Source organism: Vicugna pacos, chromosome 1, assembly GCF_048564905.1.
Source record: "Vicugna pacos chromosome 1, VicPac4, whole genome shotgun sequence".
NCBI classification, from domain to species: domain Eukaryota; kingdom Metazoa; phylum Chordata; class Mammalia; order Artiodactyla; family Camelidae; genus Vicugna; species Vicugna pacos.
In genome coordinates this window covers 45853593-45875317 of record NC_132987.1, presented here as the reverse complement: position 1 = coordinate 45875317, position 21725 = coordinate 45853593, and the positions used below count along the sequence as shown (strand labels likewise).

General features: G+C 35.3%; 1 protein-coding gene across 6 annotated transcripts in view; it reads right to left on the bottom strand.

The window, feature by feature from the left end:
- NAALADL2 (N-acetylated alpha-linked acidic dipeptidase like 2) overlaps positions 1-21725 on the bottom strand; it is a 1170852-nt gene that overhangs the window by 645962 nt on the left and 503165 nt on the right. Inside the window, exon 1 of one of the 6 annotated variants that reach the window (XM_072961140.1) lies at positions 8750-8833. The exons of the other annotated variants lie outside the window; for them this stretch is intronic. Coding sequence (XP_072817241.1) covers positions 8750-8759 — 10 coding nt within the window. The 5' untranslated portion in view covers positions 8760-8833. Of the gene's footprint in view, positions 1-8749; positions 8834-21725 lie in introns of those variants that run through there. 6 annotated transcript variants of the gene reach the window in all.

The window sequence follows — 21725 nt, the reverse complement described above, 5'->3', positions numbered from 1 at the left end:
TTATATTTACTAAAGATGAAATGTTAAGGACAGCAAGCTAAATTAAGAAAGTATCAAGGGTGTCCTACACAACGTAAGTTAATAATAGTTATTTTAAAGTTGGCTCTTTTGCATCCTTTGCTTCTTAAGGGATCCCTCCTCTAGAGTTTCAGAAAGAAGCCTGCATGTACCTTTTACTTTGTTTCAAAAAATATGGATGTAAATAGCAGCTTTCCCTGGCCTGTTCTTTGTTCCAAAGGTTCAAAACCATTCTTTGACTTAGAACTGACTTCAACATCCCACCTCCTTCTTTAGTCCCAGACATTTAGTTTAATTTGTACACTTATACCTAAAAACGCTTCAGAAAATTTAAGAAATAATTAAGATCCAGTGTATCTTTTTCTCAATATTGTCTCTCAAAATTCTATTGCCAAAAGAAACCAAAACAAAACACCGTCAAGAAAGTGAAAAGGCAACCCACAGAATAAGAGGAAATATTTACAAATCTTATCTGATAAGGGACTCTACCTAGCATATGTAAAGAACACATACAGCTCAATAAAAAGACAACTCAATTTAAAAAATGGACAAAGGATCTGAATAGACATCTCTCAAAAGAAGATATACAAATGGTAATAAGCACATGAAAAGATACTGAATGACATTAGGGAAATGCTAGTCAAAAATCACAATGAGAGAACACTTCTCACTCTTTAGGGTAGCTATGATCAAAAAGACATAGTAAGAAGAGCTGAGAATGTGGGGAAACAAATTCTGAAACATTGCTAGTGGGAATGTAAAATGGTGCAGATGCTTTGGAAAGTAGCCTGGCATGTCCTCAAAGGGTTAAACATTATTACTGTATGATCTAGTAATTCCACTTCTAGGCATATACCTAAGGGAAATAAAAACACATTTACACAAGAATTTGTATACAACTGTTTCAGAGAAGTATTATTCACAATAACCACAAAGGGAAAACAAACCAAATATTCACTAAACAATAAAAAAAGTATAGTATATCTATACAAAGAAATATTATTCAGCAATGAAAATGAATTAAGTATTGATACTACAACATGGATGAATCTTGAAAACATAGTAAGTGAAAGAAGTCAGTCACAAAGATCACACATTTTAAGTTTCTACTTATATAAAAGGTCCAGAATAGGCAGGTCTGTAGAGACAGGAAGTGGATTAGTGACTGTATGATGTTGAAACAGAGGCGGTGGGGTGGGGGTGGTCTGGAGGAAATAAGGAGCAACCATGTGACTAAATGAATGGGAGATTTTTGTAATAAAAATGTTCTAAAATTGATTTGATTATGGTGATAGTTGTACAACTCTGAATATATTAAAGACCATTAAATTGTACACCATATAGGTAGATTTTATGATATGTGATATATATCTTATTTAAAATTTTTAAAAAAGTTTATTGCAACTCCTATTACTCTTGCTCTGCTTTTTGCTACAACTTCCTTCCCTAAATCCCAGCCAAAATTCCTTCATTTTATAACTGTTTCCAATAACACTGCAGGTAGTTTATATAAGTTAGAGGGAAAGAGTTGCCAAAAAGGTATACAGAAGTAAACCTATATATTCCAGACTTACAGCAGGGAAACTTTCTGGTGGGAAACTGTTATGCCTTCAAGACTTTGCTGTCCATTGATAAGATTAATGACTCCCCCTTTCCTATCCATATACTCGTATTTGCTCATAGAAAAAAGGAACATGCTTACCACATTGTTTTTTTGGTTTGTTTTATTGAACTACAATTTCTTTACAGTACTGTATTTCAAGTATACAGCAAAGCGATTCACTATATATAAGTGTATATATGTGTATACATATATATTCTTTTTCAGATATATAGACACACATATTCTTTTTCAGATTATTTTCCATTATATGCTATTAAAAATATTGAAAATAATTCTCTGTGATACACAGTAAACCCTTGTTGTTTATCTATTTTATGTATAGTAGTGTGTATCTGTTAATTCCATACTCCTAATTTATCCCTCCCTCTGCCACCCCCCACTTTTCCCTTGGTAACCATAAGTTTGTTTTCTATGTCTGTGAGTCTGTTTCTGTTTTGTAAATAAGTTCATTTGTATTATTTTTTAGACTCCATTTATAAATATCATGTAATATTTGTCTGTCTCTGTCTGACTTATTTCACTTAGTATGATAATCTCTAGGTCCACCCATGTTGCTGCAAATGACCATATTTCATTCTACTGTATATATTTCACTATATATATATATGTATATACCACATCTTCTTTATCCATTCATCTATTGATAGACACTTAGGTTGCTTCCATGTCTTGCCTGTTGGACACACTGGTTTTTTTATTTTTTTGTTTTGAAAAGTTAAGTCTCATATAGGATGATGTAATCAGAAGCCGTTTTTTTTTTAAAAAAAAAAAAAAAGAGCAAATGCCTCTTAGTAAATATTCATGTGCCAGAGAGCAAGATAGTTAAAATTACATTTATAATATTACTAAATCACATTGTCCTTATCCATATGCTTAATAATGCTATTAGAAAGGTAAATATATGGAAATCTCAAACTCCCTACATTTTTAGTATTTTTAAATGCTGCCTTAACAGTTTTAGGAATAAGAATCAAAGTTAGAAATACTTCCCTGCATGTGATTTTCTTTGACTTAACCATACAAACTTTAAAGAACATCTCTTTTATTTTTTTTGATAAGTTTGAGCGCTGGCTAACATGCTGGAAAACCTGCGGGGCGCTGCAGATGTTTTGTCTAAGTGCACTGCATACGTTATTGTTGTTTTCCTTTCTGCTTTGCTTTTCCTTTCAGACACCAGGACACTAAACAAAACCACACTAAAGGTCACTTGGATGTAGAAACAGCTGTATTTCCAATATTCTCTCCAACCGTTTTACAAGATTTTTATTTCCAAATATTTAAAGCTCAAAATGTGAAATAAACTGTGAAATGCTTTTTTAATTTCTTAAATGCTTCAAATAGTTTAGGCAAGTCTCCTCACTTGAGAAAAACCCTGAAGACCCAGTGTTAGTAAAATCTATTAAACTTTACAACACATTTGCCATTTGAAAACATTTTTTTTTCTTCCAAACACAGCTTAATGAACCTTTCATTTACCTTTCATTCAGTATCAACTGAGAGTCGTTAAAAGACAGTCTTAAGTCAACGTACTTTACCGTCATCATATGTTCTTATGTACTGTTACATAACACCATATACCAATTATCATGGCACTTTAATAGATGCTGAATAATTACACATTTGCACACACATATCCCTTACGCTATACACCTACACTTGAACAATATCTTTGAAAATAAACAGTACTTCTAAAGCATTTGCATCTGAGACACTGACTAAATGCATCATAGATTTCAAAACTAAATATTGTATTAAATATGTGTCAATTTTTCCCTACTTATGTCTTGATATGAGACTGTGTTCCAATTAATATCAGACCTTCTAAAAGACAGAATTATCACATTTAGACATCAAAACACATTGAGTCTAAAGTTATTTTAGTGTTTGACTTTCAGAAAGATGAGGTAAATAACAAGCCAAAATATGCCTGATATTTATTCATGGCATATTAAGAGAATTTTTTTTGTCATTCATCTAGTTCCCTGTCCCACTTGCCAGTCGTCCAGATTTACCCAGTGCTCTGTCCCCTTTGTTTTCCTCAGTCCTTAAGCTACTTCTAGCCATAATTAGTCTATACTACACACTGCTATCAGTTATCTTTTAAAATTAAGCATATTTTGTTTTGTTTCTGTCCTTCTTAAGAACCTTCTTTAAATACCAATTCTCAGAACAAAGTAAAACAAAAATATTTTTAGCATAAAATACAAGATTTGGCATAAGCCATCCCAGTCTACCTTTCATGTCTCATCCAATCTTCTGTTAGGATGTTGATGGTCTGTAAACTGGCCCTGTACATACACAGAGGGCAAGGAGAGACTACAGAAAGGCAGAGCACTCCAGATGGGTAGGCTGCAGGCTTAGTAAGTAAGGCTTATCATGAGGCTTGTCTTGGGAGGGCACAAGATGAGTATATCTCCATCTCCACCCTCTAAAATCTTGGAAGTTTATTTAGAGGCCTTACCTGGGTTCAGAGACATATCTAATCCAGATGGTCTCAACACCACTTCATTCTCTCAAGGCTGTGTCCCTGACAATGATCTTCACTGTGGGAATAGTGGGTGGAACACACCTTCCAAGGGAGGGGAGGGGATGAGGAGCCTCTGATTGCCAGGGTCCAGCTCATGGGTCAACCAGCAGTCCAATCCTCTCAAGGATCTCTTCCAACAAACATTTTAATTACACTTAATGAACACCTGTGTGTCCGTTACCCAGCTAAGAAGTCTACGTTATTTTATCTATTCTGAGATGTTTACTTTTCCCTCCACATTTTAATATTTCCAAATTCATAGTCTTTACAACCACGCTAGTTCAAGTGGCATTTATGACCTATTTTTACCTGTTTGTGCATATGCTAACTGGCTATTATTCTAGATGAGACAACCATAGTCCTTTTCAAATTATTGAGACATTAAAGGGTCATTTTCGGGGGGAAAAAAAAAACCCAAAACAAAAATTAGGACTCTGGTCATTGTTGAAAGCCTTCCATTGATACCTTTTGGTAAGTTCAGGAAAATGCCAACATGAAAAGTTGCAGAATGAGTGTCACGGCTTGGAAGAAAGTTCCAGAGACAGTAATGGATAGTTCTTTTAATGAATACTGTATCACTGCCTCTCTTAATAGCACAGAGGTATTGTTGCATAGAGAAACACAGCCATTAACTACTCTGTGTCAAGAATAGATTTGAGTAAGTCATTCTCTGACTGCAAAATGTTTTAGAAAAGGCTTATTATTTTGTTTATAGTTTCCTTTTTATGAATGATATAAAATGTTTAAAGAATGATAAAAAGATTTATGTAAAGAAACATAAAAGTTCTTTCAGTAAGTATAAAAATTCTAAATTTTTTCCTTCTGAGGCATACATAAAATAATAGTACACCCTACAATGATTCAGTAAGATGAACGGCTTGACAGCTTCACCAATGATGTTTTGGATAAGTTGCTTCACCACTCTGAATTTTAATTTCCTCATCTGAAAATTGGTGATAATAATGGAACCTAGCTCATACAGTGTTTGCGAGGATTAGAGGATATATTTCCTCATCTGAAAATTGGTGATAATAATGGAACCTAGCTCATACAGTGTTTGCGAGGATTAGAGGATATAAAACAGTCCTTGATATAAAATAAGTACTCAATAATGTTAGCTACTCATCTTATCCATCGTTTTATACAGAGTTGCTTATATCTAACACCTACTCCATTACTCCAATAAAGACTTCTGTCTTCTCATCCTTCCTTTCTTCCTTCCCTTTCCCATCCTTCTCCTCCTCCATTTCCTCCTTTTTTTCCCTTCTATTATGGAGAATATATAACATACATGGAAGTAGAAAAAGAATTATATATCAGCCATCAACCTCTGGTAACCATCACCCAGCTCCACTGACTAGCAACTGAACTACATTCATATTCCCATCAATTCTCACTCATATTATTTTGGAAAAAAATGAAAAATAACCTAAAATCAAAAAACTCAGACATAATTTATGTGTAATTATTTTAGTACATATTTCTAAATAAGGGTCATTTTTTAAACATAACAATGATACCATTATCTACCTAAAATAACTAACATTAATTCTCTAATATTACCAAGTATCTAGGGAGTGTTTAAATCACAGATGGTTTTAAGAAATTATATGTGATTGTACTCCAGCTTAAAGGCTGGAGAGTCAATATATTTACTTCACAAAAACATTTTCAGTAACAAACACTGAGATTATTGAGTAGAAAGAGAAAATAATAACAGTGTTACCCAGAACGCCAGAATTTTCTAACTTTAATGGACGGTAATGGATAGGATTTAATAGATTCTGAAAAAATCTGGCTTTGGGAGTACTTTTGTTAAATAAAGAAAATTTGGCCTAAAATATCTTACATATCATCAGATTTGCTCTTGTATTTTAATAGCTTTGATTAGCATGTTAGAATGTTGTAACTTTGAAAGATGTTAGTCAAAAATTAAACACAATTTAGCATTTATTCTAAAAATAACTGGCTACATCTATTTCATCTTGGTTTTCGCTGTACTTTCTATAAATATAATTTTTGGTAAAATTAATTCATTAACTTAATAAATGGTTATTGAACATCTACTATGTGCTGCCAAGTATGTGTCAAGACATAGGAGACAGAGCAATGAAAAGAACAGCAGAAATCTCTGCTCTTGTGGAACATCTTGTGGGATAAGAAAAATAAAATGAAAATTTTAGCATATATTATACATAGTTAAAATATATAATATAAACATATATAATATGTGAGATGGTGCATAAAGGGGAAAAAACCCAGAAAGAGATAGGAAGTGGGGCTGCACCTGGGGGAAGGGGGATGGCTTACAGCTTTAAATAGGTGGTCAAAGAAGTCTTAACTGAGGTTTTCCTCTTATAAACATCATTCCTTCCAATCACTGTCTTACATGAGGAAGAGGTCTACTAATAATGAGTACTCAGTTGCACGTAACCACTGGTTTCCATTCAATTCTCCCCTTGAGTAGCAGTGACTATAAACTGAAATTTAGCTGTAGGTCAAGCAAGCCATCTAGGATTTATCTGAAATAAAACTGCAGAACTGACTTCAAGAATATCCTTCACAATGCTTCAGAATAAATAAAAATATAATTCATGCCACTAACAAAGTTAAAAAAAATAGCACTGGAACATACTCACTTCAACTCCGACAAGCAAGTGTACTGGGACAGAGAACTGAGGGAGAAGCCTCTGGTCCGATGCCGCAGGTAACTGTGGTAGCCCTTCTTTAGAGCTAGTCAATTATACTGTCTGTACGCCTACCTTCAACGTGACTTAGACTGATGATCTACAAGAGAACTACAGAGCTGCTCAGTATTCCCATGACTGATCTCAAAGCTGTAGGATCACCACTCTTGCAATCACGTCTTTGCTACAGAACCAAATCACCCCTTTTTAAGGCAGTTCTAATAACAAACATGATAAAAATTGATCCTGTTTAATTAACTATTTCAAATATAAAGATTTTTGCTGTAGGAAAAAAATTACAGACCCAGTAATGTCTCATTAATAACTGAGGACTGAAGGCAATTTGCTATTAAATTTATAAGTTTGACCTCAAAAATCTTTAACAATATTAAAAAAAAAAATCACTGTGTGCCAAGGAAACTGTCTAAAGGTCAGCCGTCTCAACACAGCTGATAGGAGTATGAATGAGCACACTTGTGGAAAACAATTTAAGAAAATGTATCAAAGGTCTTAAAATGTCTATCTATAACCAACTGTTTACAATTTAGTCCAAGGAATTAAAAGACAATGGAATAAAGTTGTCATTGCAAGTATTTATAAAGCAGTAGGATGGTTCTTTAAAAAAAAAAAAGCATCTCTATTTACCTTTTCAGTTTTCAATAACTGACCTATAGTAAAATTATAATCAGTAGCAAGAAAGGCAATTGGGGACCTTTTAAACATTTATGTCACAATAAGCTTTCTAGTAGTGCTATCTGTCCAAGATACAGAGGCCACCCTCCTTTTTAAGGTGGATAGTTAATAATACCAAATCCAAAGAAGGAATAGAAATCTTATGAAAGGTCTTTAGTATGATCATTTCTGTTTTAGACATTCCTAGACAATTTGACACGGCCTCAAATGTTCGATATTCAATTATGTGCTGTCTAGTCTAATAAAATTAACTATAAAAATAAGAAGAGCTAGCATTTATTGAGAACTTACTCTACACAATATGCCTTTAGTCTCATTAAAACCATTTGAAATTTGTTCTTTCCTCATTTTCAGATGAGGAAACCAAGACTTTGAAAGGTTGGTTACTTGCCTAAGCTCACATTAAATAAATGGCAGGATAAGGTTGCAAATTCAAGATACAAGATCTCCCACTTCCTAACCCCATGTTTCACTGTCATCTTGGTGTAAAGTCTCTTGATCTCGTTCAGTACTCTTGAATGGTAGTTGAAGTTAATTCTCCATGGAAAACTCTACAGCCTATTTTGATGTTATGGCTTTTACATTCTGGCCATATTTTCTGAATCATAAAACTTGCCTACATGATCTCACAAGTTCAACTATTTCTACAGGGACAAAGATACAGAATATATGAAGTGGAAATAATCTTGGAAAGACAGACATACAACTACTGCACCATATAGTTGAAAATGTAACAGCTGATATGAAAAATAGAAAAAGTTATTCCTGAAACATTAAGTGAAGATAAGATTCAATAAGTTACCTGGGACCTAAATAGTTATTTCATCTCTTCTCATATTTTGCACTGTTTAAACTTTCCTATCCTTTTTCTGTATCACCTTTTTGGTCTGTTCTCTCATTTTTCTCTCAACTCTTTTATGTATCTCATTTCCTTCAAATAGATGCCTTCACCAATCTTGCTATCAGGCACTGGTGGCTGTGTACATTTGACCTGATAACATTCTGTAGTCAGTGAATACAACCAATTAATTAGTCCACATACATACACACAAACCAAACCTGACAAGGCTGTTGTGCATGAGATATAGTTTAAATAGTGCATCGTTCAGGAGCATTATAAATGTGTTAATCACCCCAGGAGGTATGTAAACTAAAAATAGAGTTGAAAAAATGATTTACATTAAAATAAGTCAGACTTACTCTGTGGCATTAGTCTGGGGTATTGATTGGGAATTTTAGGAGACACTTGCACTCACTTGAAACATGAGGGGTTGTATGTTTGTGTATTTGTCCCTTTAGCATACTAAATGGCACCCCAGTGACCAAGAATTCTTGTTCCTAGCACTATTGTGACATCAGGAGAATCCAGCAAAGTCCTCAGCATGTCATGTTTCAGATTTTAGACACATCTTTGAGACACTGATAGAGCACCTTCTTTGATGCCCTTTGTTTCGTGACACTGACATTGTGTATCTTCTTAACAAAGTCTAGAGCAATGGTTCAACAAAAACCACAAACTCCTAACAAGGTAGCAGAGCTACTGCAAGAACTGTCCAACCATATGCATAGAAAATATTATACTGTTAGTAAATGAATCTTCATTTTTCAAATGAGTATAAGCGTTATTTGGATTAACAAATACATATTTACTTTACAGCAATATTAATTCATGGTAGCATTTTATCAAGCACTTTTTGAGTCAACAGTTCTTAAATACAGGTCTGTAATAAAATGGCTTATACTAAAAAGTGTCTTCAAATTTGAAATGTTTGAGATTCACTGTACTACAGCATAATTTTCTTTGAGGAAGGTGAGGACTCACTTTAAACACCTTAGACAAAATGAATGTGCTACACTTTAATAATTATAATAGGATTATCAATTTTAAAAAGCCAGCCACTTTACTTCATCAATGAACTAGAACACCACCAGAAGATTAGGAAGACTTATCAGTTCAAGACACTTTAGGACAAGTCCAGTGGTTATAAAATTAATTTTTAATGATTTCTACACCATCTGGGAGATTCTCATTATGTGTAAGAGCCAACCAATACTGTTTTAAATTCTCCATTTCACCTAATCATTACATAGGTCTAGTAATTTTATGTTCAACTTCTAATGAAAATTTATACATTTGAGTAGAATTATATAAAACAGTTAAGATAATATTTATAGATTATAGACTTTCTTAATAAAATTTTTGGATGGCTATCCTCTCCTCCAAATAATTAAAACATACGTGGCATATGGCAACTTTAGCCAACACAAATTTACTAGCAGTTTTCATGTTTGATCTATTTTAGAGAGGCCCATGCTTCCAGTGAAGTTTGGCATCTAAGGTAATAAGTACATACTTTCCTAACAGCATGCTGATTGCAAATTTTCTGTATCCACTAGATGGACACTCATTGCGCTAAAAGAGAAGATGACCTATGTTTACAAGCCAAGGAATCATACTGTATCTCCAGGACTATTCTCAAGTTTTCATAATTTCAGTCCAAATACCAGAGTTACATCTCTTTGATGTTAAATTTTTCACTTCATTACTAGGTAGATACGATAACAAGAACTGATTAAACTTCGAGTCTGCCATTAGTCACAGAGAATCCCTGAGGCACCTTCCAAGTTTAGCAAAGGTAACACTTGGTAGGAAGACTCTCCTAGGCTCTTAAAACCTTCACAAGTGTTTTTATTGTAAGATACCCTACTACTGTCCTCAGTGTTTTGTTTTACTTCCCTTGTATTTTGAATACTGTTCATTTGAGAGTAAGTTCTAGAGGTTTTTTTTTTTAATGGTACCACTCATTTCTAAAAATTCTTACATATTTCAAATAGCATCCATTCAAAACTTCCTTTTTATCATCCACTGCTTCAAGGAGTTAGAAGCGCAAGTATGAATTTACAAGGTAAAGAAAATGTCAGAACATTTCTATCAAGATCTGTCAGTACCTTTCTTTCAGAGCCTTTCTTTCTCCACCCCAAACAGCAATCAATAACCTATTTTTAGCAAATTGAGCCCTGAATGTGGAATGTTGCATAGGTTATTAAAATTTTAAATTCAAAGAGAAGTGTAGAAAGCTGTGGCATTTCTATATACTAATAAACTATCAGAAAGGGAAATAAAGAATTCCATGCTTTTTCTACATCTATTGAGATGATCATATGATCATACTAGGCATAAGAAGTGAGAATAAAATTATAAATCTTCTTACCATCATTTAACAAGAAGGGAGAGTCATTATAAGACAGCTAGACTTGGAAAATCAAGTGACTGATGTCAGAGGTGAGTAAGCATCCTGACTGGGACATTACTACTGAGAAAATCTGAAGATTGTTGGTGAGGAAATCCCACCCCAACTTGGAAGTGATGTCCAGAATCATAGGCTGATTTAAGACTGCCTTTTTCATCCTGACTGACTGATTTTTGGTGAGGTGGAATTGCTCCTTGGTTAGTCTAAACACTGTTCCTGGAGGATATTGTTAATAAATGCTTGTTTGGAGAATGGATCCTTAAGTTTCAGCCGTTACAGATGGTTACACTTCAGAATTTCCACTTGCTCTCTGGAGTGCAGTGACTACAGAAACTACAGGGATGAACTGCGGTTGAATCTCAAAGTACATTCCGTTCTCTGCTGCATATGCTTCCTGACTTTGATTCATCTCTCTATTCTTTTGTTACTCTCTGATACATGGAAACTTACATAACTAAATTCAGATTCATCTTTCAATTCACTCTACATTATTGATAAAGTAATTTTTCTCTGGTTCAGGTAACAGGGTTTTTAACACTTGTCATTTTCTGAATGTGCTCTTGAAGCACCTAACCGTTTTTGTGCTTTTTGTCTCTATGACCTTTGACAAAGACTGCCGCCAGCTGCCTTGAAAGAGCTTACCATATGTTGATAACTGTCTTCTGACACCTGCTCTCACAATCCTTGTTTCAAACATAAACATGTGTCAAAAATGATTTGAACTGTACAGCCTTGGTTCTCAATCATTCCTGGTAACAGGGGTGGGTCTGGTAAGAAATCATTCATTTGAACTGGGATTACCCATAGCTCATGTGTCATTTTATAATTTTTTAATATCAGTGAATCTGATCATAAATAGTTAACAAAAGTATATCCCTCTGTAAACTCTTTGTAGATTCACTCAGTTTTTTACTCTACAGGGAGTCTAACAACAGGCATTAACATTTTTAAAGTAAGATTACAAGGCTCAGTGGTATACTAAATTGATATTTTCATTCTCGGTGATTTATATTAAGATTTCAGCAAGGGAGTCCTGGTGACAAAAATAGCATTAGGTCATTCAGTACCTATTGCACTTGAGTCTGCTCAGCCAGCACAGGGCCCAATGGTTAAGTGAACTACCTGTGTTCTCAGTAGCAGTGCCCCAGAGAGGATTCAAACTCAGTTCTGACATCAGAGTCACCTGATTTTCCAAGTCTCCTAACTGCCTTATAAAGACTCTCTTTTCTTTTTTAAAAGCTGGTTAGAAGATTTATAATTTTATTCTCACTTCTTGTTCCTAATATGTACTGTTAATATATATTTTTACTGTTGAACAAGAATCTTTGAATCAATAAATGATTAGCTGTAGTAATTTTTCACACTATGTATTATTAAATTATTAAATCATAAAGTAACAACAGGTCACAGCTGGCTGGCCCTGTCCCTTGACTGACTACACCAGCTTCTCCAGCAATGTCGCCTACACAACTGTCTTTCTAACTACTGCTCCATCTCTCATTGCCCTCTAGGCAAAGGGCAGTGAAGGCTTCCTTGTTGCCAGTTTATGGACACTGTCCTTAAACCTGCCTCCATCTTTGCCCCATCTGAGTATGCCCAGTTTCCGGATCAATATAGTTAAAAATAAGTAACCTTCTGGACTTAGGAAAATGAACGTGACTAGCATCATCACTTGATTTCTTAATCTGTTTGTGGACTAGAAACTACACTGTTGAAGGCTGCTTTCTTTTTCCTTTTCCCCAAGTTGAACTGTTTCCCTCACAGCAAATCCCTACCCTACCCACAACAGCAATACCGTCTTCACAACACAGCTCCACAACCTGACTTGTTGATTTCTGTCTCTTTACTAAGTCCTCCAGATTTGGACCAGTTCAAGGTGGAGAGACCTGAGGCGAATTCCCGGGGTGGCCCTTGTTCCTGGGTACACGGGAACCTTCATGCTACTGTAACAGTCAGAGAACTGCGACTCAAGTGACAGCTGAGTTAAGACAGCAGCTCAGAGGAACTCAGCAGGACTGAGGATTGTGAGAACATCTGGCTCACTCATTAGCCAAAAAGGATTGTTTAAAAATGATGTCATTTTCCAACTTACTGATTTGGATAAATTTGATTGTAGTTGTTTAATATAAGTGATCTTATTCTAGAGTTGTTTGCTTTAAACTGCTAAAAAGCTTGAGGAACAAACTTCAAAAACAAACTGTTTACTTTTGCTTTATTACTCTGATATCTCCTTTCCCTAAACTCTCACCTACTAGCTTGTGTCTCAATGCTGTACATTTATACTGCTTCAGCAAACAAAGACCATATCCTGCTTCATTTTACAAAAATATAGGTAGAATAAAATCATAATATAGAAAAACATTTTTAATCACAATGTAAAAAAAAGTACTTTAATAAATAAAGTGAGTTTCCTAGGTTTAAAAAAATGGGACAGGTACATAGATTTTACCAAATGGATTGGTTAAGATTAATCCTGTGGAATCAAATTTAAAAAAAAAGAAACAAAAATAAAACTAACCCCATTACAGCTAGACAGAAATGGTTCAATAGCATTCTTTTGCCCTAAATAATACAAATGCATTTATAGGTCTATGATAGTAGTAATTCCTAGCCACCACTTTGGGAGAAATAGCTGGTCATTTTAGATGTCACTCACAATTGGAAAAAAAAACACAGACACACAGCCAAACTTCCTGCCCTCCAAAGAGGATGGAGAGACACTGATAACAATCATTATTACAAGTTAAGTGGTGTCACAAGCCCAAGTTCAAATTTATCTTCCCAGCATCTAGCTAAGAACTAGCTGAGCAAACAATCTCCAGAAATAAGATTACCATAGAATGAACAAAACATCAAGGCCTATGACCTTGAGTTTCTGTCTCTATCAATAATTCTGTCAGGATTGCAAAAGTACATTTTGCAACCAAAACATGATTCTCTGGTTTTTCTTCAAGATGAAGTTGTTAATCCTATTACCTCATCCAAAAGTTAGGCTGAATCAGAAAAGATTCAAAGCCTAGATGATGTTGATCCTCTCTTCAAAGTTAACGCAACCCCTTCTCTTTCTCCTAACAGTAAATGAATGTTTTTAATGTAAATCAAGAAAATAAAGATTCCTTTTCTGCCTTTTTTCTTTACTAAACTTACCAAGAAACGCCTGTGCCTTTCACGCACCTGTGCTTAAGTTCTTCTGTTACCGTGATGTATGAGTGCAAGTTGTGGTTCAATTCCATCTGCTGGAATCCGGTTGGAGACTTCTGTATTTACCCAAGTGCATCTATGTATCTCTTTAATGCAAACCTTTCATTAGAACAACGTAGGAATAACCAAAACGGGCAAAATTACGTGGGCACTGGCTCATGGGTTTACTCCAACATACAATTTTGTGGGTTTTTTTTTTTTAATATCTGTGCACAATTGGTCAGATTTAACTGAAGTACTGATTTTCTTTCATATTTATGGGAATGAATGGAAGACAAGAGAAATCATCTAAATTTCCTGATGCTGCAAAAAGGTCTAACGTTTAGAACCTTCTTAATTCAAATATGGGCACTGCTAGCTCTGCCTTTTCCCTCACATTCTCTTTCCCCACACTTGGAGCCTAGTAGAGTATCTACTTCCTTTTGCCAACACTATATGGAGCCCCAGAGGAAGAACACAAGGCTGTACATTTGAGGTGTTTATAAATGAGGATTTTAAACAGGAAGACATACGTAACAGCAATGGACGTCTGTAACAGGCAAAAATACTTTTGTTTAAAATTCCAGCGCAGATTTTTTTCTCATATTTTATTTTCACTGAATAATAAAACCAGCTGATCGCAATCCTGCTCATAGAACATGTTCCCTGCTGCTTAAAATTATTATTGACTTATGAAAAGACCATTTGCTTTTTCATCCTCACATGAACTAATTCCAATTCATTTAGGCCTGTCCCCTTGGCAATATTTTCTGGCATTTTAATGAATACCATTGCCCTGATCTGCTCTTTTCCTAAATGCATCATATTTGAAAATTAAAATATAAAAAAAGGAAAAAGAGACGATGACTGCATGACTATAAAACTTCAGAAATATGTCTTTTAAAAGGATTTCTTTACAAATTCAGACAGCTTGTGGTCCACTTTGGCTCTCAGATCTTATTCTTTCACATATATCTTATAGCTAATATAATGTAATAGCTAGTACAATGCAGTTAATAACCACAATGCCCAAATTTTAAAGATCATTTGATCATTTTTCAATTATATTACCTATAAGTATTAGCAATATTAAGTACTAATTATTAAAAGAGCAAAATAAAGACAGTTAAGTCAAAATTTTAAGAACTATCCAGAGTAAAAACATTAGTCTTTAAAACAATATCGTATGTCAGATCTAGCATCTGCCAGTTGTTCAGTATTTGACAGGTTGCTCATACTTTATACCTTTTTTGGTAAGTGAAGACTACAAAACAGAGATCATTTTACAGCATCTTGGGAAGAAGTAAATGAAATTCTATTTGCACTTCAAAAGTTTCCTTTCTTTTTTTTTCCCCACAGATATCTTTATAATTAAAATAATTGGAGGGAAGAGGAGTTCAAGATATTGATCCCTGAATATCTCGTTTACAGCCAATGAGCTTCCATCTCTCTCTTGAAAAAAGAGAGATGAATGTTTGATTAATGTATTTTTTTAAACCTACTGGAATTTAACACAGCCCAAAGTCTACTATTGACATATGTAATCATCAAGGAAAAAATACATAACAAACTATTTCTTTTTCCCAATCTGCCTAGAGGTTAATAAAAGATATTTGAAGAAAAAGTAAATAAATACAGAAACAGGTAAAAGAGCTTTGGAAAGCTTTGCCTTCACACAGGTAGTGTTATTTTATTTAAAGGTTAATACCAATTATTTCTTGGCCCAAGCATTTTGATACACTACCAGAAAAGACCCATTTTAGAGCAAGGCCACTGACAACTCCAAATTCACTAGGAGGATTATTAAGATTCAACATATTCTTTCTTAATCAAGATAGGTAGATCGGAGAAAAGCAAAACTGAACCCACTAACCTATTCACTTCTTTTCCTTATAGTGAGAGGCAGGGTTGGGCTTAGACAGCCTGAGGAAAACAGCACAGGTGCTAATGTTAAGGGTACTTTCAGAAGGGGATTCTCTAGCTGCAGGAGATAAAAGAGTTTAAGACTAATAGTTCAGGTCAATTCAGGAAGCCTTTCCTTAGACCTCACATGCTGTAATTCCCCATCCTCTCTGAAAACCAACATTACTAGCCGTTTTTCAGAGGTGCCTACTCCCCCAGTGTTTTGGCATCTATATGTGCTTTTCCTCTTTTCTGAAGGCTCCGTCTCCCTCCTCTGCATGTTGCCTCAGTGTTGCAAATTAATCATTCCTATCTCATCAGTTCAAACAACTTCCTCTGGGAACACTTCCCTATTCACCAGATTAGGTCAACACTCCCAATTATGAGGTCTTACGGAGGAAGGAATATCTACTTATCATTGTGATTCTATTTACTTTTCACAGTTATTTGATGAATAAATCAATCAACAGAGGAACAGTTAACTCAGTCAAGAAGTACTAGAGTCAGCTGACAAGTATTTGTGATGGCTCTGTCCCTAAACTTGGAAAACCCTGAGTTGACATATTCTGCATAACCATTTTCCTTCTTCTTCAAACTAGTGATGGTTAGAAAGTGTTTATTCAAATTAACTAAACCACTCATTTGAGAGGTATTTTCTTACAATAGAACTTCATCAATTTGGCATTTGAAAAGGAGACCATTTGTTCTACTTAAATCAAATATGTCTGGAATACTAACACTTTCAACAATCTGTCTTCAGAGACTGTAATTAATTGCATGCATTTAATTATGGTACATACAGTCATCTCAGTATTGGGTTTGGATAGTATTCTACAAACACTATTGACTAGTTTTGACAAAAATGTTGGCCTCAAGGCCAGATCTCATGGCCTAAGGTTTAGAATGTTGTCAAAAAGTACAGGCAGCTGTTAAGTTTCAGTGGAGGACAACTTAGTGTCCTCAAAGGATAACATAGTGCCTCCATTAAGAATGGAAAAGTCCCCTTTAAGGTGAAGTCACTGATGATTTGGATTTAGCAGCCATGATCTGGATTCCTTTTCTTGTATTGAGTATAAAACAGGAATCTTGGTGACCTTGACATCCGAATGCATGGAGTCAGGGATTTGTTACACAACCACCTAAGGCTCTCACCGCCTGAATCCAGCAGACAGCCTAATTAAACAGCAAGAGTTCCTGGAGGGGAATGTTAATGAGTCTGTTCCCCAGATGGTGCAGGGGTTATAAATTGTCAATAGGGTAAGAGTAGTGAAGGAAGTCAGGAAAAACACAGAAAGACTCCTGCATTACTGGAACTTTCTGAGATACTAGCCCCACCATGAAAATACTTGGAGATTCAGCAGCAGGGCCTTAGGCAGAAGTGCTAGCATATTCTGTTTACTCTGAGTTGGAGGAGTACATCTAGTCTCTCTGGCTTTTTAAATAGACATCATTCTATTAAATTGAATGTTGGAATGGTTATTTCAAGCACTTTTATCACATTGATAGTGACTGTAAAAAAAAAATGACAAAATCGTTACAGCCCTACTAGGTTTGTAGTTTGTATTTATTCTTTTCTTTTTTTTTAAATTTTTCCTAATAGATGGAATCTGGAACATAAGAGATCTTGCCTAATTAGGTCATTTTTGAATGAGTAATATTTTGGTAAGAAACAATATCCCATAACCTTAAAGTCATGGCCTCACTATTCCAAAGTAGCCAATGTCAAAGCAATCTCTATTAGCTACAATTAGGAATAAAAACATCTCATCTCTTTTTGTCAGATTTTCTCTTTAATCATTCAGCTTGTACTTAATTAAGCTTTGGAGCCAAGAGGGTACATGAAAGCTTCAGTTTAACCTTCACTGCATTCCAAAAGTCAATTTCAAGAACCATCTATGGTGGACAGACTCTAGAGTGACCCCAATAATTTTAACCTGAGTGTTCATATCTTTGTGCAATCTTGTCTTCATTAGCATGTCTAGCTTCTAAATAATAGAATATAAAAGAATGTCACTTCTATGATTAGGTTATGTTATGTAAGACTCTGTCTTAGCTGACTAAAGTGAGAATCTCTCCTGCTGAGCTTGGAGAAGCAGGCTGCTGTATTAACTGCCTATGGAGAGGGTCACGGGGCAGAGAACTACTGATAACCTCTAGAAGCTCCTCAGCCTTCTTCAAACAACCACCTCTAGAGGACCACAAGCTCCAGAGAGAAGTAAGTCCTGGCCAATCTCAATTGTGGCTTTGTGAAACCCAGAGCAGTAGACTCTGCTAAGCTACTCCTGAACTCCTGACCCATGGAAACTGAGATGATATATTCGTATTGTTTTAAGCCAAGAAATTGCAGTAGTTTTTTAAACAATGATACAAAAAAAATATATTATTGAAGAATTACCCATTTTTGCCATGTAATGGCTACTTTTATGTGTCAACTTGACTGAGCCACCAGGTGCTCAGATATTTGATCAAACATTATTCTGGGTGTTTCTGCAAGGATCTTTCTGGATTAGATTAACATTTAAATAGACAGACTGAGTAAAGTAGATTGCCCTCTCTGAAATAACTGGGACTCTGCCAATTCGTTGAAGACCTAAAAAGAACAAAAAGGCTGACCTTCCCTCAGGGAAGAGAGAATTCTTCCCACCTGATAGCCTTCCAAGTTGGACATCAGCTTTACTTCTGCCTTTGGACTTGAACTGAAATACTAGCTTTTCCCAGACTCTTGAGCCTGCCAGCCTTAGAACTGGAACTACATCATTGGCTCTCTTCAGTCTCCGCTTGCCAACTCACCCTGAAGATCTTGGGACTTGCCAGCCCCCATAATCACATGAGCCCATCAATTCCTTCTAATACACACACACACAAACTCATTCTATTGTTTTTGTTTCTCTGGAGAACCATGACTAATACAGGACATAATCATAAGTGAAAAGAATCGTGAAATCTTAGAGCTAGAGGGGACTAAATATCATCTTGAGAAGTTTCCATCCTCAATCTGCAGGATTCAATAGATTGTTATGTTATTTCTAATTTAACAGAAGTACAAGTTTACAGCCCTGATTCTTAAGTTCTTTCAAACTGACCCCAAATCTGTCTTCCTCACTGATGCCCAGTTTTGTTAACCCATAATAAGTGTATTTCCCCTTTCAAACAGTTGGATAACTCATCTCCAAGTAAAGTAACCCCACTTCTTTCAGTTCTTTCTTACATGACATAATTTCAACACAACTCACATCCCCCCAATTTTCTGAGGGTACATTAACTCTTATATGTACTCAGAATTTAAGATAACATTCTCAATTGGATGTGGCCATAATAAAATACGATGAAGTATTAATTCCTTTCAACTGAACTGGTATTATTCTTAGAGCCTCACTATATTAAAGAAACTTGATTATACAGTATTCAGTTGTGGCTCATATTACAGAACAGCTTAATCAACACCCGTTCTCAGCAGCTTCTTCCCTTGTCTTCCTGTTAGGGTCCAGAAAGCTAAAAGCTTGATTTCACCCTCTCGCACAGCTAGAAGACAGTAAGTGATATAATTCTAGCTAATGAAGTATAAAAAGCTCTCTACTAGGGATAAATCTCCTTTCTCAATAAAAGAGTGAAACTTCATCAGGAAAAAACAATGTTGTCTTTCCTTTTCATCCTGCCTGGAAGGCAGACATCATACATGGAAGTTTAGCAGTTATTTTGTGACAGTGGGGCCACAACCACAAACAGAGAGGAAAGACAAAAATAATGGAATCCCTGATGACAGCAGTAAGCAGCTACAGCAGCCCAGGACCACCCATTTCTGGTCTTCTAGTCATATCAGAAAAATCAACCTCTGTTTTTAAAACCACTGTAACTGTTAGGCAGTTAGATAGAAATGAGCACCGGGTAAGGGGAGACGAAGGGGGAAGGAGCAACTCAGAAAATAACAGTACACCTGCGCTCAGGATATGGGGCTCCAAAATTTTTACTTTCTATAAATGAGGGCCAGCAAAGAAACTGGCTAGGACTGAACACTGAGGCTGCACAGTAGAGAAAAGGACTCAGCTTAACTTGACCTAATGTGCATTATAATGTAATTAACATCACAGTTTGAGCCCCCTCCCATAGGTATCTCTGTGTGCATCATGGGTAAGAACTCGCACAGAACAGATGGGCGTGCCTGAGCACAAGGAACATAAGCCATGAATCAATCAATCACAAAAAACCGCCCCCTAAGCCAGGATATAAGACAGACGAAACAAAGGAGCAGCACCATATTTCCTCTCTTGGATTGTCCTGCCCCCAATTCCTGGGGTGAACTATATTTTACTACCTTTTTACTTCACTAATAAAATCTTCTGTTTATATCACGCTCTTTCTTGTTAAACATTCATTTTTTTCAGGTGACTAAGAACCGAGGTAACTTTTATTCCCCTCATCCTGGTAACATAACTAGATTTTCTGTTACTTGTAAATGAATGCATTCCAAACTTACCCTGTTATTTTTCTAATAGAGACTACAGCTTGGGGAGCTAAATAGTCTGTCAAAGGCCACATGTCTAGTAGAAGAACCAAAAACTCTAATTCAGCTTTCTTGCTACCAGATGGTTCTGCCATTTTACACAATGCTGCCATTCTATGGGTGTAACATGAATATGAATGCTCCATTTTAAATATAAAGATAATCTCAATGTTAAAACTGTTAGAGATGTGATTAAAAAATACATGCTCTGGCACATGAAACTATCTACAAATTAAAATAGAAACCATACTTGGTATATTTCGGGATACTCAAGTGAAAGATTCAGTTATGGTCATAAAATGCAGCCCTATAAATAAACCAAGTGACATATAAGTAGTCCCTGAGAAATGCCACTCTGGTGTAACCAGAACGGTCGTCTCTTTTCCTTGTTTCACTAAATCGCCTACTTTGGCTCATCCATAAAAGTAGTTTTAGTAGTTAAATTTCTGCTTTCAATGATGGCTCTTAATGAACAATTTTAAGTTACCCCAGTAAGCACACTGAAAAAAAATTGTTTCATTGTGATCCTGAAACAAGAAAAATCCTTGGGGGCCCTTCTCAACATTTTTGAAAATGTGGTAGAGAAGAGAACAATTTTTGCTTTCTTCTACACAGCCATTTTCTCCCTTTCCACAATAGGCATAAACTTACCAATTTGATCTTAACTCTAAAAGACATTTTCCTGGTAGACAATCCCTAGTTTGAACAAAAATCCTTCACCTGACATTCTTTGCCATTTTTAAAGAAGGGGAAAAAACAAAACCCACACACAATGCATAACCGAAGGGAAATAAAGAGGATAGCCTTCAATTATATTTCATTTTCAACTTATCAAAAAGCCATAGAAATTAAAGCACAAATCCCACTACCAAAGACACAGTAAAAGGTTGGAAGAATATTCTAAAGGTCACATTATCTTAATGAAGTGCCACTTCCTGACAACATGGCCGTGATATTGGAGTAATAGACTCCATTTAGTGGGAAATGCTCTGTGAAATCCATGCCCTCTGCACTCTAAACAAAGACACTGGTAATTTTCTAAAAAGGTCACACACAAATATGTTATTTAAAACTAGGCATTTAGGCATTTGCCAGTTGTGAATATATGAAAGGTGAATATCAGATACAGGTATTGGGAAAAACTAAAATGCCAGAACTTTTCATCTATACTTTAATCATCTAAAATGGTGTCAGGTAATTTCACTCTTTGATCTGTAGCATTTTATCAAAATATTAAAGGGAAAACTATGCCGAAGATTTTAATAAGATTTTATCTAAAACCTGACTCACTCAAATTTGGAAGTGAATTTGGGTAAATTGACATAGTTTACATAGTGTCTGA